Source organism: Talpa occidentalis, unplaced genomic scaffold, assembly GCF_014898055.3.
Source record: "Talpa occidentalis isolate TD23 unplaced genomic scaffold, MPIMG_talOcc4v2.1 talOcc4.3, whole genome shotgun sequence".
In the NCBI taxonomy this organism is placed as follows: Eukaryota; Metazoa; Chordata; class Mammalia; order Eulipotyphla; family Talpidae; genus Talpa; species Talpa occidentalis.
Genome location: NW_023603184.1, coordinates 69,311,860 through 69,336,987, shown reverse-complemented (window position 1 = coordinate 69,336,987; position 25,128 = coordinate 69,311,860). Strand labels below are relative to the sequence as shown.

Here is a 25,128-nt window from a genome sequence, read left to right as displayed (position 1 = left end):
CCAGCATTGTGAGCCGCTGACAATGTTTTCAATTAGGCCGTTTTCCCCGGGCCTCTGGAAAAGACTTTTGCGGTAGCGGAAGCAGTTCCACTCCTTCCTCAATCTAGCGGAGAAGTCACTGAAACTAGCACCCCCTCCCAGCCTCAGAAGCAGAACTGGAGGCTCGGGCTGGCTTCCCCGCCCCAACCTCCTCGGAAAACCCGAAGTGGACTCCACGGACGCCGGGAAGGGAGCGGCGGCCGCGGGCCGCGCCTCACCGCGCATGCGCCCTGCCCCTCCCGCCCGGAGCCGGAAGGGGGAGCGCTGGCGACCTGGGCCCGTCCTGGCCGGGGCGTCGGCACCGGCGGCCATCTTGGCTTCCCCGGGAAAGGCGGCGTGAGGGGAGAAGTTGTAGGGTGGGGGCAGGAGCGAGGAGGAGGGGAGAGGCAGGGGGAGGAGGCCGCGGCGGGGCAGGGCGGGGACTGCCTGCCGGCCTGGGTTGCGGAAGTGGGAGCCGCCGGCCGAGCTGCCGTCTCGTCTCTGCTGCTTCGCTTCCCGGCTCCCCGCGGACGGACAGGGCGGCGCGGCCGCGGATGGTCAGATAGCTCCTCCGTCCCGCCGCCCATCTCTGGCCGCACGCAGCACGGAGCAGACGGCGGCAGCGGCAGCAGCAGGCGAGGGGGAAGATGGCGGGACGGCTGCCGGCCTGTGTGGTGGACTGTGGCACGGGGTAAGGGGCTGCCGGGCGGGGGTGGGGAAACTGAGGCGGAGGGAGGAAAATGGCGGGGCGGGGAGGAGGTCGCGGGATGAATGGGCCGGCGCGATGCCGCCGCCGCGGTGTCAGCGTCTGCGCCCGGCCGGGCTGGGAGGGGTGGGGCACGGAGCCGGAGCCGAGCCGGGGCCTCCGCGGTCCCCCGGCTTCAGCCTCTGCGGCCGGGCGCGGGGCGCGGGGCCGAGGAACCCCTGGGGAGCGGCTCCCCGGGGCGCTCGCTCGCTCGCGGCCCTTCCCCCACGGCGGGGGCAGCTCCGCCCGGGGGCGCGGGGACCGTCGCCGCCTCGGGCCCGCGGTGGCTGGGGGGTGCTCCCCTGGGCCGGCGCCCCGGCTCCGCTCCCCCTCCGCGCGCCGGCGGGTGGGGGCGCCGCGGGGACCCGGCCGGGGCGCGGGGAAGGAGAAGCGCCCGGGGAGGCCGGGCGAGCTCGGGTGACACCGCGCGCCCGGGTGTGGGCGGGGAGGGGGGAGAAGCCTCGGAAACCGGGGACCTGCGTCGGGGCTCGCCTTGGACCACCCACCTCCTCTTCCTTTCCGGCTTCCCCGTCTTTTCCATCGCCCCCCGCATTTTGACCGGCGACCCAAGTCCCATTTTAATCGGGGAGGAGATGTCATGTGTTACCTCTCGGCCTGAGAAAGTCCCCCAGTGAGCAAGCGCGCTGCAACTTCCTCGGTTTTGTCAAAGCCGCTTCCTGCTCTCGGGCTTTTATCGCCTTATAAGGTAGTTTTTCGTTTGCAACCTGAACGCATCTTCTTAGAACTTTCAAAATTAAGCGTGTTTGAGGCTGGCTGAATGACTGGGCTGGGGGTCAGGTTCTGTGAATTTAGAAAAAGGGGTGGTGTCCCCGCAGAGGTGGGGAGCTGGGGCGCGCCCAGGAAGCAGCTGCTTGGTCCACCTGGGTGCCTGGAGGAGGAGGAGGCAGGCGGGAGGGAAAGAGGGGATGCCCGTCCTTTTCGGGGAGTTGCTGGTCGTCGATGTGTTGTGTCATTTACTGAAGTGGAGAAAGGAATGGAAGGGACCGCTCCTTTGGTGGTCATAGGAATTTTGCCGAGTTACAGGACGATTTGTATTTACATAGGAAGTGCTTTAATGTAGAATGACTGCTCTATGCTGAAATATGGAAAGGCTTTTTTTTTTTTTTTTTTTTTTTTGGTCCTGTGGTGATGTATTATTACCTCTGGAATCCCCAAAACACTGTAATTTGGGAGAGGAGGGATTTGAGAGGTGAACTGCCTGCCTTCACTCCCCACCCCCTGATTCAGCAGAGAAGGGTTACTTAAAGGAAGGTGTGCCCCTCACTATTGGCTCTCTGTAAAATTTCTCTAATGTTCATGCTCATAACTTTATGTTGGTGTTGCAATTGCTAGAACTTCAGCCATGCACAGGTGACAGACAACCGGTTTGTTAAATATTTTCCCCTTGGGAAATGCCAGCCTTGTTTAGCCTTGAAACGCCTGTATTACTTATTTTATTTTCTTGATGGACAGTTTAAACTTAATTTTTCCTTAAAGTCTCATTTCTCTGAACTAGTGTTTTTTCCCCTTCCCTGCTTAGTCTAATTGATGAGTAGTTTTGTGTTTAGTGTCAGTTTTTAAATTAGATTTGGCCTGAGAAGGCATTTTCAAGTGTTTTATTAAAGTAAAAAATACTGCTACTTCTTTAATATCTTATGCTTTAGAAATTACTTGATGGTCAATAAAATTAGTGTATATAATTGTCTCTAATAAATAACAGGGTAACATCTTAAAAAGGTGTTACTTTTTCTCACTTTGTTTTTCCCCTTTTGAAATCCAGTTTTGGTATTTTTTAATTAGTATATTAGGTGTTTCATTGAGGTTTGTATTTTTTAATTAGTATATTAGGTGTCTCATTGAGGTTAGCTGTCCTTAGTGACCTTTTCTCTTACAGGGCAACCTTGATTTTAAAACTTGCAAAGAGACCAAGAGGTGTGGGGAAAGGGGTTCAGGAATTATTTTTAATATTTCAGTTACATTACATTAGTTTTGCCTTACTAGGAGAGGTTGTCACCTTGACACTCATTGTAATTTGAATGAAACTGGTTAGGATTCACTGTTGTTGCCTCACTTTCTTTAATTCTCCCTCACAATATGAAATTACACCTTTAGAAATTCATTTATTTTAATCTTTAAAAGATTTTTTGGTCTTTCCTATTGCCTGTAAATGCACGTCTTAGAAAGTTATACCTTCTTTTTTTTTAAGCACATAATGGAAAACTCATTGAGATTGGGCCTTTGATAAGAATCTCTGAGTAAGGCCTTGATCCAGAGGTTTGTATGCAGAACATTGTGGTCCCCAGATGAAAAAGATGTCCCTATAGTTTGTGCATTGCTTTGTGCTTTAGAGAATGCATTCGTGTGGCTGTCGTTACCCACGTAATGTTTAAAAATTACAACCTTGAATCAGTTTGTTCATTCTATTTCACTGTATAAGTTAGGCAGAGGTGACCTTAAAAAATTGCTTATCCCCGAATCTTGGTGGTCTTAGATAAGAGGAAACATGAAGCTTAATTCCCAAATTTAAAAAGAGAGATCCTCCAGTAAAGATCCTTTATCTCAACATAAGACAGCAAATCAAGGTCAGGTCATAAAAGAAAATAACTCCTTTTGAAAAAAATTTTCAAAGAAACACTTCCTTCATGTTTGTAGCCATATCGATGTACTTTTCTTTGGTCGTATTGCAGTAGTACCATAGAATGAATATTTGGGTACAGACTTTCTCATCGCGCTGGTTGCTTAAGAACAAAATTACAGAATTAAAAATTCAAATCCAAAATGGTAAGAAAATCACTTTTTTAAAAAGCATTTTTAAAAACATTGAACACTTGTAGAATGATTATCCTCTTACCTTTTTTGTATGTCTTCACTCAAATTTCTTCAAAATGCAAGCCAAATAAAGGAACTCTTATGTGCTTATTATTATGTTGTAGCTTGGTCACAGAGCTTTACATTGTGAAATTTCCTTTTCTCCTTTATGTCCAGTGACCATCCGTCCCCCCCCCCCACCCCCCGTAAATACTGCACTGGTAATTTTCATTGATTGTGATAGAAGTTAATATTCTTACTATAGAACTCCTGGATATATTTAGATTGAGAATGAATTAAGGAATTTCCCTAATTGAGTTAAATTTCTTAGCAATCTTAAAATGCAAAGATAAATTTGCTGGAGTCAGTGGATGAGAATCTTATTTTTTCAGTCCTGTGGTCAGTTCTACCAGTTAGTACAGATAGAACGATCTTGTTTGAGAACAGTGCAGAGGAGTGGAGTGGGTGGGGGGAAAATATAAAGTGGGAAGTTCATGTTTTTTACATTAATTTTGTTCATAAGATTTAATAAGTGCTGTTTCTCTAGCTATTTCCAGGGGAAGAAACATTCAGAGTATGTTGTTGTTACTTAAAACATTCATTAAATTTCTTACTCCTTCATGGGTCATATTGTGTATGCTGTTTGAAGTAAGCATAGCAGATACGATGTTATTGACAAGTCAGATTCTTACTTAGACTTACCTAAAATCTTTCCCTTTCCTTTCCTGCCAATCTCTTTTCTTGCCTGCCAGTATTATGTTGAAATACTGACTTTGGAGTGTGCATATATTGCAGCTAATGAGCTTTCCAGCCTTATTGTAAAACACAGTTCAGAAAGTTTATTTTTAAGCACTGGAGAAAAGAGCCACTGGTGGAAGACCTGCTGGCCAGGCTTTTTGTTTACTTTATCTTATTTAATCTTGTGACAGCTATTTTTACTTCTTTTGTAAATGAGAAAATAGGATTAGAAATGTAAGTTACTTTCTTAATGTCGTAGGTACCAGTGGTGGGAGCTATTTGGGTTTTAGTTTTTCAATATCTAAATCCTGTGTTCTTTCTATTACACAGAGGACTCCAGAGCCCCTTGTCAGAACTATGCATTTGCTTTATTTTTAGTAGTAAAGTTAACTATTCTTTTTAAAGGTAATGCTATTAAAAAAAAAAAATCCTAACCTTGTGTATGTCATTCAGTTAATTAGAGAAAACTTCTGTGCAAATCTTTCTGACTTTATTTCTGGACATGGGGATTTCGAGACAATTTCCTTGTTATTTTGCTTAAACTTCATCTAGAAAAATTTGCTTTCTAAGATATATCAGGAAACACTACCAACTAGCATTTATTATGAATTATGTGACATGCCTTGTGGTGAATTCTTTGTATTATCTCATTTACTTTCCATATCACCTGAGACATACTATCTCCTTTTTATAGAAAAAAAAAATTGAGTTTAGAGAAGTTAAAATACTTGTCCAGAGTTTTGTAGCAAATAAGAATGGTAGAAATATAATACTGTGTAGTAGTAGTCTTCTTCCTTAGAGCATGGATTTTTGACAGTTTTGAGTCCTTTGGATTTTTTTTTGAAAGATTTATTTATTTATGTGTACAAGAACTGAGGTACAGACCAAAGGTGTGGGGGATTCACCAGAGACAGAGTGGAGAACAGAACAGGCAAAACTGACTGAAATAAACTGCTGAAGGGAGCAGCAGGCAAGGCAGGAGAGGTCTCCTGCTCCATGTGGGTAGCACCCTGGCTGGCCTGGGGATTGAACTCTTGCTGCAGAGTCTGGATAGCTTCACAGTGCTGTGCTTCTTGCACCACCAGGGAGGCCCATTTGGATTTTTTGAGAAAATTATATATGATGTTATAAGGTCAGCAATATTACTAACTTAAGGATTACTTGCAGTAGTAGGAAAAAGAGGTTTTGTCAAGTCAAGGTTTATTTGTACTTAGCGGCAGGTATTTTTGGTATTTTAAGAAAACGTATAAGACAGTTTGCCTTCAAGAATATTAATGAGATGAGTTAAAAATAATTTTTAAAATTGAATATGCTAGCAGACTACATTAATCAAATGTTAAGGTATATACTTTTCCATTAGTAGTAACTAATTCTGCAGGTTCTAAGGAAAGAAAAAAGTATTATGGTCAAAAAGAATCAAGCAAGTTTTAGTGAAGGTAGGATTTGAACTATCCTTTTAAGATTTTGGATGGCTATAGGGAAAGGAAAAGCATATTCAGAAAGGGGAGAGTCAGTAGCAGCTTCTTGTGTTTAGACTTCCTGGCTTGTGTTGTAACACTGTACCCTACCTTATGAATTGAACAGGCTATCTAGATTATATGAAGAGGGACTAATATTTATTGAGAACTTACTGTGTACCAGGTGCTCATTATATGTCAGAGTTTTGATTGAAAAGATTTTAAAAGATACTTGTTAGGGAATAAAAATCCTCCAGTAGAATAGTAAAGAGTTGAAAATAGGCCTTTTAACTACTTGCAGATGGAATGCGGTAAGATCAGGTGTAGAAGAGGTAATTTGAAGTTAATGAAGTTATGGGGCTTAGTGCATAGTAGGAACTCAGATCTTTGTTAAATAAATGAACAAGAATTATGGTATGGGTGTTTTTTCTAACTGCATCAGAAATACCCCCAAAACTAGTGACTCAGAATCTGAAATATTGAACCTAGGTGTATTTCACTGTACTTCCTGGGTGATTTTTAAGCAGTCCTCTTAGTATCAGCCTTGAAAAAATTCTGAAATAGAATATTGACTATGGGAATAGATTAGAAAAGATTAATTTGGGAAAGACTGCAGTGATAGTATTTTGTATTGTTTATGGTTAGCAAGGACTTTTTGCTTTTGAGTTTAAGTTCTGCCACATACTATCTGTATGACTTTGTAATTTCAAACTCTGCACATCTTATTTTTCCCATCTGTAATTTAGAGATGATGTTATCTACATATGGGTGACCTTTTTTTTTTTTCTTTTTTAGATAATGCCTGAAAATGGTTCAGCACAGTATTGTATTTGGCATATAGCAAGTGCTCAATACATTGTATTTATTACAGGTATCCCTTGGCTCCCCTTTTATTGAATTAGAGTTCTTAAGGAAAGGAACACAGACCTACAGTGCTTTTCCTACCACATTTCTTTGCACAATCAAAATGTTTTTATTGATTGGAGAGATGGAGGTTGAACCACATACCTAGGATTTGGCAATTGATTCTAGCGGATTGTAAATAGCCATCAGTGAAGGTTAAAGTTTGTGAGCTTGAGTGGACAGTAAAAGAATGATAAAAGTGGAGTTTATAACTGAGTTTGGAATGGTGATCTAGAGGAAGCCAAAATTATAGGCAACTTCAGAAATGAAAGTGGAGATTTGGCAATTAGCTTTAAATGAAACCCAGCATACTGAGAATTTAAAGAGAGAACAAAAAGATTGAACTTTCCTTCTTTAAAAAATACGTGAGAGGGCCTCCCCGGTGGCGCAGCGGTTGAGCGCTGGGTTGCGAAGCTGCCCGCGGCCTCTGCGGCGCCGGTTCGATCCCTGGCTGCTCCCCTACCACCGGAGGAGGGTCCCACATGGCGCGCAGACCTCTCCTGCCGCCCGCTGCTCCCCTCAGCAGTGTACTTCGGTCCTTCTGCCTGCTCTGCTCCCCGCTCTGGCTCTGGTGAATTCTCTCACCCTCCCGCGCTTCTGACTGTACCCAGTGCATGTATAAACAAAACAAACAAACAAACAAACAAATAAATGAATAAAACATGCCTCTATTTAAAAAAAAAAAAAATAAATAAAAAATACGTGAGGGCCTCCCCTGGTGGTGCAGGTGGTTGAGCACAGCGCTGTGAAGTTGTCCAAAGCCTCTGCAGTGCAGCAGGTTCGATCCGGGACAGCCAGCGAGGATCCCACATGACGCAGCAGACCTCTCCTGTCTCGCCCGCTGCTCCCCTCAGCAGTGTGTTTTGTCAGTCTGCCTGTTCTGTTTCCTGTTCTGTCTCTGGTGAATCCTCTCACCCTCCCGCGCATCTGGCCTATACCCCAGTTCGTGTATAAATAAATCTTTAAAAAAATAAAAAAAAAAGTATGTGATCTGACTTCTTGAGCTTTACCTTGAGAAGAAGGAATGATGCACATTGTTTAAAGTGATAAGTGATCTGCTGTGCTAATAGCCAATTTTCTACCTCCACCCACTTTTTAAAAGGCAAAATCCTTAGGAGAGAAGTGTAGCTCCTGGTAGGGCTAAATTTTCCTCCACAGTATTCTGCCTGTCCATCATGCTTCCCCTCTTCCTGGTGGAAGCAGCTAAATGCTTAGACTAGAACAGAAATGTGGAATGTTTAAAATGTAGCTTTAAGTAATATGTTTTGTGAAACAAAATTCTACTGAAATAAAGGCATTTGACTGCTCACAATTCATTCTTTTGGAACTTGTCATCTCTTTTACAGAACTGATCTGTAAGTAGCCACTGGTACAGAGTGGCAAGAAAAATGAATGGCAAGAACTTGTAGTTAAGTAATTATAATACACATTAGCATGGTTTATAGCTTCCCAAACACTTATAAATTTATGAGTTACTAAGTAACAGTGCAAGATTGGGTGAGGTTATTGGATTAATTTTTGAATTTGGTTTTTCAAAACAGGATAGACATTAATTTTACCTTTTGTGCTGGTTATGTTACAGCTTTATGTAGGACTTCATATCATAAAATATATAAATGATACTTATATAACTGCCTAATATAACAGTAAAGGTAAATTGATGTCCTTATTTTTCGAAGGACTATTTTGTGAAATTTTAATAATTTTCTTTCAAAGCCTTTCCAAACTGTTGATTTAAGCTCAAGTCATTCTTCCATGCTCTTTGCAGCCACGAAAAGGAAGTACCTTGAATTTGTGTAGTCTGATAAATTCTTTTACCCTTCTTTGGCCTTTTCTCTTCCTTGCCCCAACACATCTTTAAAGGGTATCTTTAAAACTTTCAGTTGTCCTATTTAGTGTAAATGGGTGGGGAGGGAAGGTTGTTAAAAGGAGGATAAAAATCTTAAAAAGAGGATTTAAGATGAAAAATGTCCTACAGTTTAGGGTTGGTTTTAAAACTGTAGAAATACAAAATAATTTTTTAAAGATTTATTTTATTTATTTGTGCATGCAAGAACTGGGGTATAGGCCAGAACTGCGGTATGGGTTGGTGGGTGGGTGTGTGTGTGTGAGAGAGAGGATTCACCAGAGACAGTGGGGAGCAGAAGAAGCGGATTGATTGAAATATGCTGCTGAGGGGAGCAGAGGGCAAGACCAGAAGAGATCTACTGTGCCATGTGACTTATCTCCCTGGCCGGGATCGAACTCCTGCTGCAGAGGCCATGGACAGCTTCACAGCGCTGTGGCTCAACCCCTTGCGCCACTAGGGGGGCCCAGAACTGCTACTTTTTAGTAAAATACAAAATATATAGAGGTCTTAATGACCAATCCACTGATTTGATTAACCCGAAACACATGCAAGTTAAATGATAGAATTATTTATTAGCTATTTGAATATTGCATAGTCATATCTAATATGATAAAACTGAAAATTACTGGTTAATTCTGGATAGCTCAATTAAGTCAATGATTTTTAATTATGTTGATCTTTAAAATGAAGACATATGTATTTCTGAAGCTGCAATTTGAAAATGAATAATTGATGTATTAAAAAGTCATTTCTCATTAATTACTCTATAAAAACAGAAATGAGACAGTTGAACTTAAAAGTAAGCAGAACTTAGCAATATAGGACTATAAGGACTATAAAAAAGAAATTTTTTTATTAGACTTCAGGGAACTTAATATTTAGTATTTGATGCTGAAAATAATTACTGTATAGATTAAGGAAAACACCTGGTTTACCAGAAAGTGGATTTTTTTTTTTTCTAAAATAGATTTAGAGTTTATGGTGAATCTGCATGCATGTTATCTAAATAACACAGAGTTGAATAAAAGCTTACATATTTTTCTGTTTGAAAGTATTTCAAAATTTTGTTTTGTAATCAAAAAAGGTAAAACAGAGCAAAGGAAAGAGAATTTTTGGGACTTTAAGCCCCTGCCCTTTCTTGATTAATTTGTTACTCATATAAAAAACGAGTTGAGAATTTTATTGCTTACAAAATGCTTTTCAAAGGATTTTGGAAATCTGTCTTTTAAGAATGCTTTTTCCCCCTTGTGCAACTATAGGGTAAAGTCATTCCCTATTGCCATTGTAAATACAGGTGAATGATCTGCCCTGCTTGTTGTCAGGAAAGTTATTTAATCTAAACTTCTATTATTTTCAAAAGTGAAACAGGATTTAAAATTCATCAAAAGACTGTGAGAGGTAGAAATGAGAAAAATGTGACTTGTGGCTCTATCAGTTAGAAATCCTAGATGCAAGCAAAATAACTAGCTAATATAAGCAAATTTTAAAAAAAAGGAATTATTGAAAGAATATGGTGTATATCACACAACTGACAGGAAGCCTGGGAACCTGGTTTAGTAAAGCAAAGGGGAAACCAGTCAACAAGTCTGACACCGAAATCATGGTGCAGGAAGTCTGTAGCATGCTGCAGCTATACACTAGCAACATGCATTATAAGCTTACTCTGCATCTTGTAGTCATTCAGTTAAGATCAAGAGTTTTGACCTGGGCCTCCCCGAAGACACAGGGGGTTTAAGTGTTAGCATTGTAAGCTGTTGGCAGCCACTGGCTAACCCTCATGGCGTGGCACAGCAGACCTTTCCTGTCTCGCCCTCTGCTCCCCTCAGCCTCTGCTCCCCTCGGTGGTGTATTTCAGTCAGTCTGCCTGTTCTGCTCCCCACTTTGTTTCTGGTAAATACTCTCATCCCCTGCATCTCTGGCCTACACCCCAGCACTTGTGTGCATAAATAAATACATCTTAAAAAAAAAAAAAAAAGTTCTGACCTAAACTCTGATTTAGACATAGATTTTGTGTTGTTTGGTAACTGACAGAAGTGGATTGGTCAGTATTAGTGAAGAGTTATTTTGCCTCTAACAAGACTTAGTCTTTTGTGGGTCCTCCTTAGAATAGTCATGGAATTCAATTCTGAGTATCCATTGTTAAGGGAAGAAAGGGTAATGACAATATATTGCCCATTTTTCTTTATGTTGCCTTAAATTCCTTATTTTATCTTGATGACTGCTTGCTCTATTACTAACAGTTTGAATTAACACATTCTTTTCCAAAACCCTTGTGAGTTTCACATTTAAATATGTAAAAGAGAAGTTTATTTATTTTTAAATAATTGATGATGGTGTGAGTAATTTTGAAGTTATGGAGTATTTTGGAAATAAGGTCCTATTTGATAAGTGGTGATATGGCAGGCTGTTTCTTAAAAGTTTTTTTTTTTTTAAGATTTATTTTTATTTATGCACATAAGAACTGGGGTCTAGGCCAGAGGTGTGGGGGAGGGGATGAGATGATTCACTAAAGCAAAGTGGAGAACAGAACAGACCAATGTACTGAAATACACCTCAAGGGGAGCAGCCAGCAGGACAGGAGAGGTCTGCTGCTCCATGTAGGTTAGATTCCTCTTCAGGGATGGAACTCATACCTGCAGTGACTGATGATAGCTTGATAGTGCTGAGCCTTTAACTCCTGCATCACCAGGGAGGCCCAAAAGTTTGTTTTTTTTTTTTTTTTCTTCAATAGTAAGCCTGCATTATAATTGAAATAATTAGTTTCACTCATTTTCCTCCCCTGAAGATACTGGCATGCACATAAATAGGAAGGGAGGAAATAGCTTATACTTTTAGTTGGTTTATAGTTGAAAAAATTGATTTTCATTATATATTTAGTAAGTATTATCTATGCAAAGTAATACTTTCACAATACTTTGTTGTGGGGATTATAAGGATGCATAGGAAATGGTGACTTTAGTAAACTCACATGTACGCAAATAATTTTAACGATATGATAAATGATGTGAAAGGCTTCCCAGCGGAAAGGTAATAACTGAAGTAGGCCTAAGGATGAGTAAAGTGTTCATAAGCAGAAATAAGACTGGTTTACCTGGCAAGAGATTGGTGTTGGGAAGAAAAGTAAGGTGGGAAAAGTAGTTGAATTTGGATGTATAGGCTTGATATGGTGAAGTGTTTGATATGGCACAGGGAAGTAAAGAATCTGATATATGCTGGGTGTTCAGTAAATGCTTTTTGAGGTGAATTAAATTAAGAAGATAAGTTGGAAATAGATTACGGAGGTCTATAAGTTCTTCAGTGGAAATAGGAAATGTATTTGATGACTTTGTAAGGGAAAAAGGATGTCCTAAAGCTAATTCCATACAGGCTTTGTGGACTCCACCCCCACCCAAAGCCAAAGCCAAAGACACTGGGAACTCCAAATCCCATCACTACCAAAGGGAAGGTGGCTGGGACCTGAGGGTGGGGTTAAGCAGCCAGGTTGATATAAAGGCAGACACGTGGGCTTTGGGGGACCCCCCATTTTGGCTCTCCGCCAGCTCGCAGCTTCCAGCCAGCTCTGAGAGTGACTTTGGGTTTCCAGGTCGTTGGATCGGGTAGGACGCATTAAAGACTTTATTTCCTATTTGCTCCCTGAGTTGTACATTTTCCTTATTTCCTTTTCCCTTGTAAATAAACCTTTTATTAACCTTTTGTGTGTGTCTGTAGTGGAGTAGTAATAAGTCCCTTGTAAGCGCGCGGGTGAGGACCCATAGCCAGGAACCCGTTCAATATCGGGGCTGCTCTATAACAACTTCACTATGGTGAATTGTGAGGATGAAAATAATAGCCAGCAGTTAATCTAATTCGTACTGTGTGCTAGACACTTTGCATATAGTAATTTGATACCTAAGCCTGTCTATGAGGTATGTGCATCCATAAAATAGAGCATAATACTTTTTTTTATGAATGAAACAGTGACAAGGAGATTGTATAAATTACTTGGTGAAGATCAGGTAACCAGCATGATAAAATAAACTGTACTGTTATTTTTTTCTATGGTTTTACGTTACGCGTAACTACTCATGTTTCAGAGAAGAGAGACAATACAAAAGAATACATTTTCAAGGCTGATACAGATATTTGACTCCACTGTTTCTTTGAAGTAGTTTCCTCTCTGATCTGCAGTCTCCTGATAACTGAACACAAGATAGGACATCCATTTTCCAGAGTTAGGAAAAAGGTTAAGAGATACTATATAAGGGCCTCCCTGGTGGCGCTGGTGGTTGAGCGCCTCACTGTGAAGCTGTCTCCACAGCCTCTGCAGCACGGGTTCAATCCCTGCTGGCTGGTGTGAATCCCACACGGTGCAGCAGACCTCTCCTGTCTCGCCCGCTGCTCCCCTCAGCAGTGTATTTCATCAGTCGGCCTGTTCTGTTCCCTGCTCTGTCTCTGGTTGGTAAATCCTCTCACCCTCCTGCACATCTGGCCTGTACCCTGGTTCTTGTATAAATAAATCTCTTAAAAAAAAGATACTATAAGCATATAGTAAAATAATTGGCATAGAGTAAACAATTTTAATGGCAGTTATAGTATAATTGATACATAAGAACATTGAAATAAATCTATTACTTATGTAAGAGAGGAAAACATTTCCCTTCTGGGTCTTTGGGGTAACAACTAAATTGACGTAAGAAAGATTAACAGGGCCTCCCCAGTGGCGCAACGGTTGAGCGCTGGGTTGCGAAGCTGCCCGCAGCCTCTGCAGCGCCGGTTCTATCCCCAGCTGCTCCCCCACCACCGGAGGAGGGTCCCACATGGCGTGCAGACCTCTCCTGCCGCCCGCTGCTCCCCTCAGCAGTGTACTTCGGTCCTTCTGCCTGCTCTGCTCCCCGCTCTGGCTCTGGTGAATTCTCTCACCCTCCCGCGCTTCTGACTGTACCCAGTGCTTGTATAAATAAATCTTAAAAAAAAAAAATTATTAAAAAAAAAAAAGAAAGATTAACAAGAGGAAACATTTAATTTGGAACATACTAGACCCTCCAAATTATTAGAGCCCCCAAAATGACTATAAGTAGGTAGCTTTTATACCTTGTAGGCAAAGAAATAATAACTGACAAATAAGAATTGGTAAAACAAAGGGCTTGGGGTCATAGATTAGTGAAGAAATATAGTTTATTTTTACAAACTTCCTGTCTCTGGTGATAAGGATACCTTTTTCTGAAACAGAGAGGGTAACTTTCACATAGGGAATTTATCTCCTGCTTTCAAAATGGGTGGCCTTCTTTAACAAGCTGACTGTTGATAATATGTAAGGGTTGTGGTATTTGGAGGATAATTTATGAAGGAGCTGAATTTGATCAAATCCTGGAAAAATATAAATAGAATATGAGAGATGGAAGGGAAGAAAGACTATCCATGTAAACTAAGTTGAAAGCTCTTGTGATCACGGGATATCTTTTTTGTTCATCCTCTTCAAGTTATGGCCCCATGGACAGTATTTAATAAAACCCAATGAATATTTTATTGATGAAGGGAAGTCAGAAAGGAGTGGAGGTTCCACTTAGATTACTAAATTGAGATGTTTCTTTTGGGAGCTTTGGGACAGCAAATAGTTTTCATTTATTTATTTATATTGTATCTCATTTCAGAAGGATTTTAAGTGTGGCAGTGTGGTTTGGAATTAATTTGATGGGCAGTAGATTGTATAGATCATTAAGCAAAAGATTGATAAATTTATGCAGTTAGTCTGAGTCTAGTATTTTGTTTCATACAGCTCTATTGGTGTATAAATATACACCACAAAAAAATGTGTAATTGAGTGATTTTTAGTATATTCACAAGATTGTGTAACAGTCTCCACAATTTTAGGATATTTCATTACCCGAAAAAGAAACCTCATACCCATTAACTGTCAGCTCTCCATTCTCCCTATCCTCAACTCCTGGAAATCACTAATTTTCTACCTGTTCTCATGGATTTTTCTATTCTGGTCTTTTCATATAAATGGCATCGTATAGTTTGTGTGTCCATTTGTGACTGGTTTCTTTCATAGGGCAAGTACTGAGTTCTGTAATCTATGTCTTTAATGGTGGACAGTTGGACTGGTGTAGTAGCAAAGAGAGTGGGAAAACATTGACAAGAGTTTGAAAGAATAATTACAGGAATGGATATAGTAAAAATGAAGTCCTGTGGGGCCTCCCCGGTGGCGCAGCGGTTGAGCGCTGGGTTGGGAAGCTGCCCGCAGCCTCTGCAGCGCCGGTTCGATCCCCGCCTGCTCCCCGGCCACCTGAGGAGGGTCCCACATGGCCCGCAGACCTCTCCTGCCGCCCGCTGCTCCCCTCAGCAGTGTACCTCGGTCCTTCTGCCTGCTCTGCTCCCCGCTCTGGCTCTGGTGAATTCTCTCACCCTCCCGCGCTTCTGACTGTACCCAGTGCTTGCATAAATAAATAAATAAATAAATAAATAAATCTTAAAAAAAAAAAAAAAAATGAAGTCCTGTGCTAAAGGGAATAAATCTACGGAAGGAACTATTTATTGACTGAATATTTAGTAAGTACTATCTATCGGCTATTAACTTTTTTTTTTAAAGATTTATTTATTTATGCATACAAGAACTGGGGTACAGGCCAGAGGTGTGGGGCAGGGGGAGTGAGAAGATAGACCAGAGACAGAGTGGGGAGCAGAACAGGCAGATCTACTGAAATACACTGCTGAGGGGAGCAGCAGGCAAAACAGGAGAGGTCTACTGTGCCATGTGGGTAGCTCCCTGGCTGAGCTTCATAGGTTGCATCTTAACCCCTTGTACCACCAGGGAGGCCCTCCACTATTACCTTTTTAATCCTCATGACAGCCTCCTGAATTCAAGTTGTTTTTAGATTTATTTTTATACAAGAACTGGGGTACAGGCCAGAGGTATGGGAGGGTGAGAGGATTCACCAGACAGACCGGGGAGCAGAACAGGGAGATGGACCGAAATACACTGCTGAGGGGAGCAGCAGGCATAACAGGAGAGGTCTGCCACACCATGTGGGTTTTTCCCTGGCCGGATGGGAATCGAACACGCCCTGCAGAGGCTGCAGACAACTTCACAGCGCTGCGCTCAACCCTCCGCACCACTAGGGAGGCCCTGAATTCAAGTTTTATTCTTTATCCATTAGGAATAAAGTCTATGGTTACTTTCTAATAATGGTGAAACAAGCATTTCACTCTTTTTTTTTTTTTTTAAATTCTAATGTCCATGTTCTTTCCTCCTGCTTATATGGAGTTGCATGTTAAATTTGAGACCTAAAAGGACTGGAAGAATGTTGTTTCTCCAGATTCTTCCACTCAGTTGTCTATCAGTCTTTTTTTGTGTCAGGTTAAATACTGACTTTTATGTAATGAGAATTATATTAGAGGGGATTAAATACACTTTTATTTATTTTTTGTTTGTTTGGGGTTTTTTTTTGTTTTTTTGTTTTTTTGTGGGACCCTCGCCGGTGGCCGGGGAACGAAGCGGCGCTGCAGAGGCTGCGGGCAACCTCGCAGCCCAGCCCTCAACCGCTGCGCCACCAGGGGAGGCCCTATTTTATTTTTAAAGGTTTATTTATGCATATAAAAACTGGGGTGTGGGCCACAGGTGTGGGGAGATGAGAAGATTCACCAGAGACGGAGTGGGGCGCAGAAGAGGAGTCTGCTGAAATACACTTTTAAGGGTAGCAGTGGGCGAGACAGGAGAGGTCTCCTGTGCCATGTGGGTTATCTCCTGGCTGGGAATGGAACTCAAATTGCAGTGGCTGGCTATCATTTGCTAGCGCTTTGTTAACACCTGGGCCACCAAGGAGGTCCCTGAATACGCTTTTTAGACAATTACTAGTTATCTTTATAGCTAATAATCCCTTTGAATTAGCCATTGCATTTTTGCTCTAAACATTCGTGACACTAGAAGTCAAAGAAAAGTAGCTGAGAATTGGGTATTACAAAAGAAAGCATTGTGGTTCCTTTGCAGGCCTCCCTTTTCATTTAAAATTTGATAATTACATTCTTATTATATAGCTACCTTCTCTCTGCTGTGCTTTGATGATATGGTAGTGGTAAAATTGATTATATTGAGGTAGATGCCTTTATGTTAGTGGTTGTTAATACCAAGAAATTTTGGAAAAAGGATTGCACAAGATCATTAAGATTCATTTCATCCTAAAGTTCTAGGGCATGTTATTGACTTTGTTAGATGGCTTAACATTGTTGAAGCTTTGAAAGTTAAAATTCTAGTTCCATTGCTACATAGGCTGTAGATATACTCTGTGTTCAATGTCATAACCTCAGTATATGCTTGTTATTTTTCTGAAATGATTTTCATTACAGTTATTTGTAATTCCAGTTTCTTTTTGAAATGTGCCAATTTTTTTTGAAGATTTTGTGCCCATTTAGTGGTTTAGTATCAGTAACACATTGGAATCTTCAGATAGCCTTTTGTTGTGAGATGTTTTTCATAACAAAGAAATAGAGGCATTTTATTAAGTAAAAATACGGGCCTCCCCGTTGGCGCAGCGGTTGAGCGCTGTGCTGCAAAGCTGCCTGCGGCCTCTGTAACACCGGTTCTATCCCCGGCCGGCTGGCGAGGGTCCCACATGGCGCGCAGACCTCTCCTGCCACGCCCGCTGCTCCCCTCAGCAGTGTAATTCGACAGTCTGCCTGCTCTGCTCCCTGCTCTGGCTCTGGTGAATTCTCTCACCCTCCCGTGCTTCTGACTGTACCCAGTGCTTGTATAAATAAATAAATAAATCTTTAAAAAAAATACTCATTGACAACTACATACTTTAAGTCAACATTTGAATTTGTAGTTAAAAATAATATTTAATACGAGAGATGTTTTTATATATTAAGCACATGCTGATTTTATTAAAACCATTATTTCCATAACTGAATTTCTTTTAGAAAGCTACAATAATATGTAACAAATGCCTATTTTTATTGGAATTATTACCTGCTAACATTCTGTTGTGATTATTTCATCTCCTTGATTTTTAAGAGTGAACAATATTTATGACTATTCTCAAATCCACTTTTTCTCTGGAGATAATCATAACCATGATAGACTAACAACTTCTTGTATAAAACTTTTTTTTTAAAACCATTCATTTATGTCAGTCCAGGCATGCTTTTATTTCCACTAATACTTTTCTAGTCACCAAGTCTTTGATAACTTCAAAAATGCTTTTCATATCTCTTCTTTACTATATTCCCTTGTCCAAATCCTTTCCCCACCTTGCTAGTCAATATCAGCATTGTAGATTTTTTATATGGGGAGATTTTGTTTATCTTTTTTCCTTGGTGTGTAATATTTTGTCCTTATGTGTTCCCTAAACTTAGGTTTAGATAGCATAATTTTGATTGTACCGTTTTGCTTTCCCACTAGCATTGTTGTTAAGGGCTCCCAAACTCTACGTTCTCACCAATCTTTGTTGTCTTCTGCTTTTTATTTTTGGTAATAGCCACCCTATTGGGTACTAAGTGGTATCTCATTTTGGTTTTGATTTGCATATCCTTTAATAATGATGCTGAGCATTTTTTTGTGTGCTTATTGGCCTTTTACATCTTTGGAGAAATGTCTATTTTCGTTCCTGCCCATATTTTAATTGAATTTTCTGGTTGGTGAGTAGTAGTCCTTTATATGCTGAATATTAACTCTTTATCAGATATATGATTTACAAGTATTTTTCTCCCTTTCTATGCCTCTGCACTCTTTAGTTAATGTCCTTTTTTGCACAAAAGTTAATTTTGATGTTCAATTTATTCTTTTTGTTGTTGCCTGTGCTTTTAGGGTCATGCAAAAAGCCATTACCAAATCCTCTAAGAATTTTTTTTAATGTTCTTAATGTGTTGAGGTAATTTTTATATGTGGCAGTGTAAGATAAAGATTCTTCTTTTATGTACAAATATATACTTTTCTCATCACCATTTGTTGAAAAGACTATCCTTTCCTCGTTTGAATGGTTATGGCATGGCATGCTACTTAAAAATCACTTGACCATATACAGGAGGGTTTATTTCTGGATTCTGTTCTTTTTTTTTTTTTTTTAAAGATTTATTTATTGGGCCTCCCCGGTGGCGCAGCGGTTGAGCGCTGGGTTGCGAAGCTGCCGGCGACCTCTGCGGCGCCGGTTCGATCCCCGGCTGCTCCCCGGCCACCGGAGGAGGGTCCCACATGGCGCGCAGACCTCTCCTGCCGCCCGCTGCTCCCCTCAGCAGTGTACTTCGGTCTCTCTGCCTGCTCTGCTCCCCGCTCTGGCTCTGGTGAATTCTCTCACCCTCCCGCACTTCTGGCTGCACCCAGTGCATGTATAAACAAAACGAACGAACAAACAAACAAATAAATAAATAAAAACATGCCTCTATAAAAAAAAAAATAAATAAAAAAAAGAATAAAATTATAAAGATTTATTTATTCATACAAGGACCGGGGTACAGGCCAGATACACGGGAGGGCGAGAGGATTCACCAGAGACAGAGTGGGGAACAGAACAGGCAGACTGACGAAATACACTGCTGAGGGGAGCAGCGGGCAAGGCAGGGAAGATCTGCGCCATGTGGGTTGCTACCTGGCCAGGGATTGAACTTGTGCTGCAGTGGCTGTGGATAGCTTCATAGGTTGCGTCTTAACCCCTTGTGCCACCAGGGAAGCCCTAAAAGAGCCAGTGTTTTAAGAGTTAAATTCTTAGTTTGTCATCTAGCATTTTACTCTTTCTCCACTACAGAAAATTTGACATTTTTGAGGGTCCAGTTTAACACAGCAAGTCATTTGTAGATTTTAGGGTATGACTACTTCTATTTGTGGATTTTATTTCATACTACAGACATTATTTTTGAGCCAGGAGCCACATTAATTTTAGAGGCTAAACAAATTTTAAAGTTAACCTTAAAGATTGGTGGAAATAATCATGTTCTTTGATAGTAATCAAATGCAGTAATTTAGTGGTCTGTATCAAGTGTATACAGATTTGACAGGATTTTGTTGTTTGGAATATTATTGAAATTTTATTTTTTCCCAAGCCACACATGCCCATCTGCCTCCCTATTCTATCCCCTTTGCCTTCTACCCGATTCCCTCTGTTAACCATTATTTCTTTTTGCCAAATCAAAGCTATTTCTTCTATTGTTTCTATGTACTTGTTTTTGGGGTAGTTATATTTTGTAGATGAGTAACACCATTGAAATCTGTCTTTCACTTTTGGCTGATCTCAGTCAGGATAGTCACCTCAAGATCTGTCCATTTGATCCCACATTTTGTCTTCTTAGCTGTGTAATATTCCATGGAATATCTGCTCCACAATTTTCTACCCATTCATCTTTTGAAAGGTACTTGGTTTGATTCCATGATTTGGCAGTTGTAAACATAGTGCTACTGTGTACATAGGTGTAGATATCTTTTTGTATTAGGTTTTTCCTGTTATTTGGAAAAATAACAGGAATATACTTAATAGCTGATATTATGGGGTCAAATGGAATTTCCATTTTTATTTTCTTGAGAAATCTCCATACTATTTTCCACAGAGGCTATGCCAGCTCCAATGTGTTATTTCTGTTCTTTTTCCCAAATCTTTTTTAAATTGAAGGCCATAGAATATTAATATACTTGGCTATTGTCCCTCAAATTTAGAAAATTATTATTTTGGTATGTTACACATGTAGAAATGACAAGCTATGATATGTTTATACGGTTGCTCTACTATGTATAGTTATTTTTGAGTTTTGGGGACGAGCTTACCTGTTTTGGTTGCGCATTAGCTGCTTTTGTAACAGGGTGGTCTCCAGGAAAGGGGGAGGTTTCAGGTTTCCTGCAGAGAGAGAAGAAGCTGCAGAGGAGACTGAAGAAGGAAGCAGGATGGAGAGCCAGGAGACCTGGAGGAGGCACATGGAGCCGGGAGATACTTGAAGAAACTATACTTGTCTTTTGTTCGTGGACTGGGTGACAGACCCATGGGGAGGTGACAATGGCGGATTTTGTGTCTTCCCATGAGGGCAGTGGAGGCTGTGAAGCTTCAGGATTCTGCGCAGGAGGGGCCTTGACACTCAGAGGACTTTGTCCTGATGTGTTTAAGGTGTTTAACAAATGATACTCCTCCTCTTCTAACTCTGCCCTCTTGCAGTCCTCTTGGGAAGGGGAAAGTTTATCCCTTTTCTGTGCCATCAGCCAAGCCTCTGCTACAACCACTTTATGGAGGGCAGCCTGTATCTGGTCCTGCATACTTTTAAAAGCTGACTCAAAACAGTTTTTATCCCTCATATTCTTAATAGATAAATCAAGAGTCTCAATTTGTTGTTGCATATTCTCAATAGGTGTAGTAGAACATCTAGCCCTCAGAGAAGTAACAGTGTAAGCAGTGGCACTTGTGTGAGCATGCACACACACCCACTCTCTCTCTCTCTCTCTCTACCAGAAAAACAGCCCCAAAGCAGGGATGGCTTGCAAACCACCCACATATGAATACAAAAGTAAAATCATGTGCCATATACCAGGTTTTTATCAAATTATTTATGTTTATACAACTGGTGGTAATATTTAACGGGAAAAGGCTACTGAAAGTCAAGGCCGGAAAAAAGCTGAAAGAACTCAAGCTAGGGAGAAAACTGCTTAAGCTCATTGCTGAAACACACCCAAACTGAGACAAAGAATTTTTTTTTTTTTTACCCTTCAAAAGTTCCATCAATAGGAATCTGTTGAGGCCTTTCCCCCCTGTTTTTTAGAAACAGTTTCTGTAGATACCAAGCAATTGAAGTATACAATATTACAAGGTGACAATCACCACTGACAGTTTACATACATATCAAGCACTGAGAGGTTTTATACACGTTTAGAAAACCAATGTTAACATTTCTGTACATGTCAAAGTTTTACCATTTTCCCAAGTGACAATGCTTCTTCCTTCTAGTTGTACTGTACTAAGTAAGCCAAATAGGACAAATTCATCTAATGCCTTTCCCAGGAGGAAAGGGATTAACTTTGTGGAGTGTCTCAGGAGCTCTACTGAGGTTCCACAAAATTTCCTTAGATCAACTAAATGACAGGCTACCAAATTTTTCCTTGACTTTAGATTTCTGGGAAGCTTTGCCATAAACATCAGAAAACAACAGCAACAACAATATTCAATCTCTATGAAGACACCGGCTTAGTTCAGTAATACAGTGTTGATAATCAAACCTTTAGTTTTTCCTAATAACTGGAGACTTTCCCCCCAATATCTCTAGGCACCATGTATACCAATTTTTCAACTTCTAGAGGCTAAGACAGTTAGACACAGGACATACAGACATATAACATATAGACAATGTGGAGTGTTGATGGCAGAAATCCAAAAATATGTGGAGTGTAGATGGCAGAAGTCACAGGTTCCTGTTGTCATCCTACAAATCTAAGGCTTTGGAAATAGGAAGAAAAAGTTTTATTAATCACAAGAGTTACATGACCTTGTTTATCACTAGGGTTTTTCATTGTTCAAGCCTTTTTATTAGAAGCCAATCCTGGGGTATCCTGTACAGAAGCTGAAAAAGCAAAATCAACAGTTATCTTTTAAGCAAAAGGAGTCATCTCTTGTTAGCCACCAAGCAGGCAATACTTGGGTTTTCTGGAAAAGAACCTGAAAAAGCAAAATCAAAATATTAACAATTAACTTTCAATTAAAAGGAGTCATCTTCTTACTTGTGTTAGCCACTCTGGGGCAAAAGCTGAAAGAGCAGATTTAAGATCAAAGCACAGATTACACCTCCCCCACACTAGGGAGGAACAGCAACACAGGTATGAAAACTTGGTACAGTTACATGATGTACCATAAAGGGTGCTTTACACAGCAGATCTTCCTTAGTAGGGAGCAGAAACTTAGAATCTTATACCAGCAATTGAACAAATTTAGGATTCAAATGGCAAACATGTCCAAAACAAGTAGTGTAGACAAAATTTACAGCAGTAAATCTTTTTAGACTTAGACCAAATCTTTTTAATTTTTCTGATCCAGACTTTGTAAAAATCAAAGTTATCTCCAAAAATCCATCAAGGCTAACAGCAGTTACCATTTACTGCTTAGGGCTACTCTTTCCTTAACACCCAGGCATACATTTGGTAATTTGAACACCACTGCTGCACAGTTGGCTTGCAAAACCCCTTAGGCAGAGGTCAGGAAGTAGTCGAAGACAATACATCATATCACTGAAGAATCATTATTGCCTTTAGGAATGTTAATGAGACACCAGAGATCACAAAAAGAAAAAAGGTCCAAAGTCCAACAAGAACCTCTGAGTTTTACAAGAGCCTGCCAAGTGGCCTCAGACGCCATCTTTGTTCTGGCCACATGGTCCAATGTACTACCTAATCTTTTGAATAAAACTGTTGCACAAAACAATTTCCACAAAATCAAATCTCTTAGCAAGTCACTACAGACAGACTACACGGACACACAGAATCTTCACAAAGCCCAAGCCAGTTTTTCAACAGCAAATCTACATATGAAACTGTTGTAGAGCAACCCCGATACAAAACGGGGTGCCTGACTGTGGGTCCTCACCCGTGCGCTTAAAAGGACTTATCAATGCTCTACTGCAGGCACACGTGAAAGGTTAATAAAAGGTTTATTTACAAGGGAAAGGGAAATGAGGAAATGTACAGCTCTGGGAGAAAAGTGGGAGACAAAGTTTTAAATGAGTCCTACCCGATCCGCCGATCAGGAATCCCAAAATGGCGCTCTGAGAGCTGGCCGCCAGCCAGGAGCGGTGAAGCCAGGAGGCGAGCGATCGCGAGCCAGAGAGCGAGCAAGGCCCACGTGTTTGGTTTTTATATCCAACCTGGCTGCCCAACTCCACCCTCAGGTCCCAGCCACCCTCCCCTTGGTGGTGATGGGATTTGTCTTTCCCAATGTCCTGATGGCTTTAGTCTGGAGTGGGGGTGGAGTCCACAAAGCCTGTATGAGATTATCTCAGGACATCCTTTCCCCCTAACAAAACAAACACACTAGAGAAACCAAAAATCACATTTGCCCTTATTATATGGCCATAGGGAAGCCCAGTTTCCCCATGGGGCCGACTAACCACGGATGCTCTGTCCTAAATCACGTTGGGCACCAAATCTGTTATAGGCCAGGGAGAGGGGCATCCCAGACCCTGCAAACCTGCCTGCTCTAAATAGGTTCTGCCATCCGCCGCATCACCACAAAACATGAGACTTTAATGGGAAGGAACTTTAATACAATTAGCAAACAATATAGTTTCTAAATCAAGCACCCAAAGTTACCTGAACCCTCGTGGGTAAAAGTCCATCCATATGGGATTGGCCCAGAGCAAGGCCCTAAAGCCTGCCACAAGTCTAAAGCATCTTCCAGTGGGGACCCACAAAAAAGGATCAGAAACAACCAGACAAGTCTGGAAGGAAAAGCGCAAACTCAAAATTAAGACAAAAACCGCCATTGTCACCTCCCCATGGGCCTCACCCACATCTGTGTCACCCAGTCCATGGCCAAACGGCAAGTGTTTCTTCACGTGTCTCTTGGCTCCATGTGCCGCCTCCAGGTCCCCCTCTGGCTCCATCCCGCTCCTTCCTTCCTCAGTCTCCTCTGCAGCTTCTCTCTCTGCTCAGCTCCACCTTCCTTTTTGGGTGGGGCAGGAAATCCGAAGCCTCCCCCTTTCCTGGGGACCACCCTGTTACACTTTGAGTACATGAAATCCTTTGGTTTGCTTTGGAAAAACTTATTGTTGAATAATGTTAACCTATGTAACTTGACCAGGAATGGGTTATTGATTAATCTGTTGAACTTGTTAAATGGGAGGGTTCTTAAGAGAGTTTGTACTGTAATATGATTTCTCCTTCAAATATCTTATCAAATTTGGGAGAGGATACACACACAGATAAAAATAGCAATATAGGGACATATGCATGTTTATTTAAGAGGGAAGGATAACTAATAGTGAAAATGATCAAGAAAGACTTCATGAAGGGGTGCTTCAGTATGTCTTGCAAAATTATGTATCTTTGTTTTTTAAATAGGGACAGTGGGGGATCTTTGAAGGGTTTAGTTAGTAGAGCAGTGTTGCATTTTGAGCAGTTCATGTTTTCCCCTTATTTTTTATTTATTTATTTATTTATTTATTTATTTATTTATTTATTAAGATATTTATTTACACAAGCATTGGGTACAGTCAGAAGCATGGGAGGGTGAGAGAATTCACCAGAGACAGAGTGGGGAACAGAACAGGCAGACTCATGAAACACACTGCTGAGGGGAGCAGTGGGCGCTGCAGGAGAGGTCTGCGTGCCATGTGTTACCCTCGCCGACCGCTGGGAATCGAACTGGCGCTGCAGAGGCTGTGGACAGCCTCACAGCCCAGCGCTCAACCGCTGCACCACCAGGGGAGGCCCTTTCCCCTTATTTTTAATAGTGATTTCCATTTCACACACTATATTTTTTAAAAGATTTATTTATGCATCTAAGAACTGGGGTGTAGGCCAGAGGTGCGAGGCATGAGAGGATTCCCCAGAGACAGAGTGGGGACAGAACAGGAGAATCTACTGAATTATACTTCTGAGGGGAGCAGCAGCCAGGCAGGAGATGGCTGCTGTGCCACGTGGGTCAGCTCCCTGGCCTGGGATGGAACTCATAGCAGTG

The 25,128-nt window shown here is 41.3% G+C and overlaps 1 protein-coding gene across 2 annotated transcripts in view; it reads left to right on the top strand.

The window, feature by feature from the left end:
• Nucleotides 1-349: 349 nt before the first annotated feature.
• Nucleotides 350-25,128, top strand: part of ACTR3 (actin related protein 3) — a 57,530-nt gene continuing 32,751 nt past the window's right edge. Inside the window, exon 1 of one of the 2 annotated variants that reach the window (XM_037523254.1) lies at nt 350-709. In XM_037523254.1, the coding sequence (XP_037379151.1) occupies nt 666-709 (44 nt within the window). In that variant the 5' untranslated portion in view covers nt 350-665. Of the gene's footprint in view, nt 710-1,449; nt 1,470-25,128 lie in introns of those variants that run through there. The other variant, XM_054699641.1, reaches the window with a different exon arrangement.